The sequence below is a fragment of the Anneissia japonica genome, unplaced genomic scaffold (genome assembly GCF_011630105.1).
Source record: "Anneissia japonica isolate Jap-2015-1 unplaced genomic scaffold, ASM1163010v1 scaffold287980_len571666_cov165, whole genome shotgun sequence".
Classification (NCBI taxonomy): domain Eukaryota; kingdom Metazoa; phylum Echinodermata; class Crinoidea; order Comatulida; family Comatulidae; genus Anneissia; species Anneissia japonica.
In genome coordinates this window covers 81220-87069 of record NW_022720008.1, presented here as the reverse complement: position 1 = coordinate 87069, position 5850 = coordinate 81220, and the positions used below count along the sequence as shown (strand labels likewise).

At 31.8% G+C, this 5850-nt stretch overlaps 2 protein-coding genes across 3 annotated transcripts in view; one reads left to right on the top strand and one right to left on the bottom strand.

Moving 5' to 3' along the window:
• The window catches only part of LOC117111157 (E3 ubiquitin-protein ligase TRIM71-like), an 8533-nt gene extending 5603 nt beyond the window's left edge, over positions 1-2930 (top strand). Inside the window, exons 3-4 of one of the 2 annotated variants that reach the window (XM_033254030.1) lie at positions 659-2244; positions 2287-2930. In XM_033254030.1, the coding sequence (XP_033109921.1) occupies positions 659-2244; positions 2287-2827 (2127 nt within the window). In that variant the 3' untranslated portion in view covers positions 2828-2930. Of the gene's footprint in view, positions 1-658 lie in introns of both variants that reach the window. The other variant, XM_033254029.1, reaches the window with a different exon arrangement.
• Positions 2931-3392: 462 nt separating this feature from the next.
• The window catches only part of LOC117111156 (tubulin-specific chaperone D-like), a 46273-nt gene continuing 43815 nt past the window's right edge, over positions 3393-5850 (bottom strand). The window contains exon 35 of the mRNA XM_033254027.1: positions 3393-3658. The gene's annotated coding sequence lies outside the window, so the exon portion shown is untranslated. The remainder of the gene's footprint in view (positions 3659-5850) is intronic.

Genomic DNA, 5850 nt, shown 5'->3' with positions numbered 1-5850 from the left:
CGCGAAAGTTCTCAGGTTACGCCCCTTTTACCTCACATATTCCGATTCCCCATAAAAAACTGGTCTAGAAAAACCATATGAGAATTTCTACCTCTCCAAGTGGCACCTATCTCAATTATAGCCTGGTCTAAAAAGAGAGTTTACTTCTAAGTATATCAAATTGTTGAATAAATTCATTGGATCCAAACAATAAGTGTGTTCTAAAGGTTCTTTTAGACGATCCAAAGTCAAGTGTAAAATTAAGATCTACTATTTATTTTTTGACGTTTCGCCTGCTATCAGCAAGGCTTAGTACCTATAAGTACCTATATGACAGTAGGCTTTCGAAAAACACGAATAACATGAACAGAGATCAGGGCGCACACGAACTGCCACATATTTACAATAACATCTTGAAAGAGATGGACCTCCGCACATCACGTTTGTGAAATGCCAAACAGTCATCAAAGGCTAAAATTCACCATCATGGTTCATCCGAGTTGACATCGAATATCCCACCACTGTCATATACAGTAGGTACTTATGACTAAGCCTTGCTGATAGCAAGCGAAACGTCAATAAATAAATAGTAACACCTTAATTTTACACATGACATTAGATCATCTAAAAGAACCTTTAGAACACACTTTTAAGTATATCATTCTTTATCATTTTACAGATGGCTGCTGGAAAAGCCTTACAATTTTTGGATAAAAAGGATCTTGAATGTGCCATCTGCCTAAGGAGATTCACAGAGCCAAAGACCCTAAAGTGCCTCCATAGCTACTGTCTTCACTGTCTAGAAACTTTAATTAAAACACATGACAAGTTGAGGTGTCCAAAATGTAATCAACATCATGAATTAAAAAAAGATGATTTGAAAAAACTCACTTCCAACAAAATGATAAATTATCTACTTGAATATGTGGAAAAAATTGAATCAGAAAAACCAACTATTTGCTCGAGCTGTGATAATCCACCAAAATACCACTGTTCAGAATGCTTACTATACTTATGTGCAGAATGCTCCAAACACCACAAGATAATACCTGCATTGAAAGACCATCCATTGTACACATTAGATGAGAATGAAGAAGGAGCCAAAGATGAACAAAACAAATGTCCAACTCATTGGAACAATGTACTTGAATTTTACTGCCCTACTTGCAAGAAAACAGCATGTAAGAAATGTGAACATGTTCTTCGTTGTTATCAAAATAAACATAATGTGACACCAATGAAAACCGCAGTTGATGAGTTCAACAAAAATGCTACTGAAGTTACCAATATAGCTCAAGGCATTAAAACAAAATTGAAAGGAACACTTGATTCAATCACTAGTGATAGATCTGACTTTGAATATCATCTGAAGCTATGTAGAACAGCTATCGAAGTGAAAGAGAAGACACTTATCAAGGAAGTCCAAGAGAAAAGCAAACAATTAATGTCAGACCTTGAAAAAATATACCAAGAAAAGAAAGCGGACATTGATTGTCAAGTTAAAGACATAGATTCAAAGCTGACTAAAGTTAATAATGTGATGGCCTCAATCAATAAAATGATGAACAAACCACAAGAAACAGAAACACTTGGTTCACACAGAAAAACTATGAACACTGTTAGAGCCAAGGTCCTAGGAATTGACTCTCATCAATCATTTAATAAAAAAAATATTACACCAAATTTTATTCCATCTACCCACTTGAAAGAGTTTATAAAAACAGAGGGAATTGGTAAAATTGTAACTGTTGATGGTATGTACACGGTTGCAAAAAATGATGAAGCAATTACCGTCGCAAAGGGACAACAATTTGTAGTGACTGTATCAAGCTTAAGTGAGAGTGATACATGTAAATTAGCTGCAACCCTGAGCAACCCATCACATGAAGAAACAGCCACTGATGTAGAATATCAAGGAAATGGAGAGTACAAAATAGCAGGTAAATGCAATGTGGAAGGTGACTGGCAAATGAAGATTATAGCAGGAGAGGCACACATCAAAGGATCTCCAGTGAATATCAAGGTAGAAGCACTGGGACTTATAAATACCATTGGTAACATATCAGATTATAAAGAAAATCACAAAACAGGAAAAGTAACAGATGTAGTGTTAGACATAGATGGATGCATACTAATATCAAGCTACAGTAAAGATATATTAAAGTTCAACCAATCAGGTTCATTTGTTGCTAGAATAGAGATGCCACAAGATGTGCAGGTGAATAGAATGCATCTAATGGGTGATGGTCACATGGTGTACAGTGATCACTTAAGAAAATGTGTTGTAATGTGTGATGATAAATATCGAGAAATCCGCTCATTTGGTAAAGGAATATTGAAATATCCAGATGGCTTGACAGTTAACAAGGAAACTAGAGTCCTGTATGTAGGAGATCGTGAAGCTCACTGTGTGTTTAAATTCAATGTTGATGATGGTAGACTGCTGGGTAAGATAGGTTCAGAAGGTAGTGAAGTAGGTCAAATTAAGAACCCAGAAGATGTCACTTTAACTAAGGAAGGTCATCTGATTGTTACTAACTGGAAAAATAATAGAATACAAATGTTTGATGCAAATGATACATTCATGAGAATCCTTGTAGGCTCGGGTAAGGAAGATGGTAAAGTTTGGGGTCCTCATGGTGTAATCATTGATATGGATGGAAATATATTAGTATCAAGTGGTCATAAACTACAACTATTTGATAAAAATGGTGTCTTCATAAAAAGAATAGATCATAAAGATGATGGATTAGATACCCCAACAGGAATCACTGTAATCTCCAATAGACCAAGAAGAGTAGCAGTAGCAAACCACAAAGCTAACAATGTTAAATTTTTTAACTACTAAAAATGACAATGAAATACACAAATTAGACAGTATAATCTTCAATAAATGTAAATTGTAATAAATAAGTCATTAAGAATTTTTTTAATAATATAGTAATTCAAGGATAATGTCATTGTAAATATTTTTGTAATAATATTTAATTCAAGAATAATATTATTATTGCTGTCTGTGCCACCTTTTATTTAACAATATTTGTTTTCTTTTATTAAAATATATCTACTGGAAATTCTTAAAAACTATTTGATGATGTCACACACACCTTGATTGGTCAACTTTAAATAAAACATATGGACAAACAAATAAAACAGATATTGTATAACTATTTAAAACTACAAAAAAATAAATGCATTGCATTTATGTATAGTTAGCATTTTTACTTTTATCATTGTTGATAATATATGAATTTTGCTAAAAGAAATTGAACATATTTTTCTGTAATACAAATGACATGAAAGAGGAAAACAAATTTATATATAAAATGAGTGAGTGCTTAATGTTGCCAATTGTAATTATATCTTCAATTATTCAATTTTGTTGGGTCTTTATTAATATTGTATTTATACATTTAATTCATTTACATTTGAAAGTAATGAAAAAAAAAATGAAATAAAAGTTGGTAAAATACATTATAAAAGAACAAAAGCTAATTGATGATGACATACATATTATAAATTTGATTGGTCAACTTACCCAACACCTATATTGCCACGGTTATCCGTAATATAATCTTTCATTGTTTCCAGAAAATAGTTATAGGTCAAGTCAATGTTCTCCAGACAGACACCATTGGCTGTGCTCCATGATAGATGGACCCCCACTGTTGTGCATAATCTGGTGAGAAAACATAAAACACAAGACATATAAATTAATTTATTTATCTTATATTGAATATTAATTTATTTATTTATTATTGATTTACTTAATTGCTTAATTGTTTATAAAATTAATATATATTTAATTACTTATATATTTAAATATTACATGCTATATCTATATTTGATGATTCGATTTGTTCGTGCGATTGGTTGCTTTATTGTTATTGTATTTGCATATTCATCTTTAGCATATTCATGCAAATACACAGCTGTCCCGTGGTATAATAATATGCTTTTGTGGGCTCTTGCAACGAGTTTTCATTTGTTCCGTTGCAAGCCTTGCACACATTATTTTGGCAATATGCAGTTCTGAAGTCCATGATGTAAGTGTATATTATAATCTATAGTTAATTCAATTTAATGATGTGTGCATTGATACAATAAGTTATAAGTATGTATATTATATAATATGTAGTTAATTCATGTCCGTATTGGACTAATGCCGGTATTGAATGCATTGTTAATATTATTGTTATTGTACATTCCGCTTATGGGGAGTGATTGTTATTACTTGTAATTGTTATATTCTTGTTTAGTGATTAATATACCGTTAGATTGGTGGCCTGTAATAGTCTGAAGTTACAGAAGTTATTAATTAAATTTTAAGAGTTGGTGTCCATTAGTTAGCTTTGAACTGCAAATTGACAAAGAATCATTATGTTTTGTGCACACAACACAGGACATGTAGTCAAAATGGTCTTGTTATCATCAAACTCAAAATCTCACTATTTCCAGTAGTTCTACATTCTAAAACCAACCAACCTTTTGAGTTTACCACTCAATTTAGCTGTCCTGATCAACACTAATAAAATCTAGCAATGCAGAATTTTAAAAACAAATTATGTATTCAGCTCAATTATAACAATCACTTTAATTCTTTCAATATAGTAACAGGATAATAGAAAGACAACTACTATTACCACAACCTAGACCATCACCACCATACACAACCATGATCACCATCAACACACACAACAAACATCATCATCGCCATCACCTAATCTTGCCATTGGAAACAAAGGAATTTATAAACACCCAGCCTCAAATTCCAGTCAAACATAAAACATAGCAGAAGCATACCTATGTAAACTTCAGGGTAAGAGACAAACATAAAGTGCTTAGCTTACCTGTTGGAAATGTACATTATTTCATAATTTGACATTCAGGAGTTTCAATACTGCAATTAAACATACAGTAGTTTTCATTCTCAATTAGCATCCCCAGAAATAAGAAATATTATTAAAGTTCTTTACATTATGGTTTTATACCGGAATACATTTTTGTATTAAATAAAATTTAAAAAAACCGGAGATGCTGTTGTGTTTCTTGTTTTTAATAATGCAGGATGGCGATTCTAAATATAACTACTTTGCATCATCTAATCCTCTTTGTCCTATGGGTTATTATACTGACCATTTGCGACCCTTTCTAATGCTGTTCTGTAGGCTGTGTTAATCGACACCCCTGTGAGGTGCCTAATTCCATCTGTCCAACATAAATTTGGAAGACCATGAGGTGACTTCCTTGAACCTTGAACAATGATTTTCTTCTAGGTTGTCTCCACCTCTACTTGAAAAAATGACCAAAAATATTGGAATTTGTTCTGGTCAATAATGGTCAATATGGTGGGTATGCCTTCTCCTATCAAGCTCTTGACAAACAAGTTAGTCATATAATCAATATTGGAAATTTCACAGACATATTGCATCTTCTCCACATTTAATAATCAAACTCATTTGAACAAATGTGAAGCAAATACATTCAAGCACCGCCCACATTTTTATTTTAATTTACATATAACTTAAAAGATATATGAAAATAATAAAAAGAACAACCACTATTAAAGCCTGTTCACTTATTTTTAAAATTTGTATATCACTTTGCAATTATGGAAATAATATATACAGGCAAAGCATTTTTATCATGATTTCATTATTATCTTGACTTGAAAGATGACAATGAAGAACAATGAAATGCATCACATCATTGCTTTAAATAAAGTTATTATTTCTATTATTATTATTATTATTATTAAGGTCTGCCAAATATTATTCTAATTCACAAATCACTTTAAATCACCACCAACAAGTATTATACAGAATTAGATGTGTATAAGAGACAGCTGTAATAGTCTGAAGTTACAGAAGT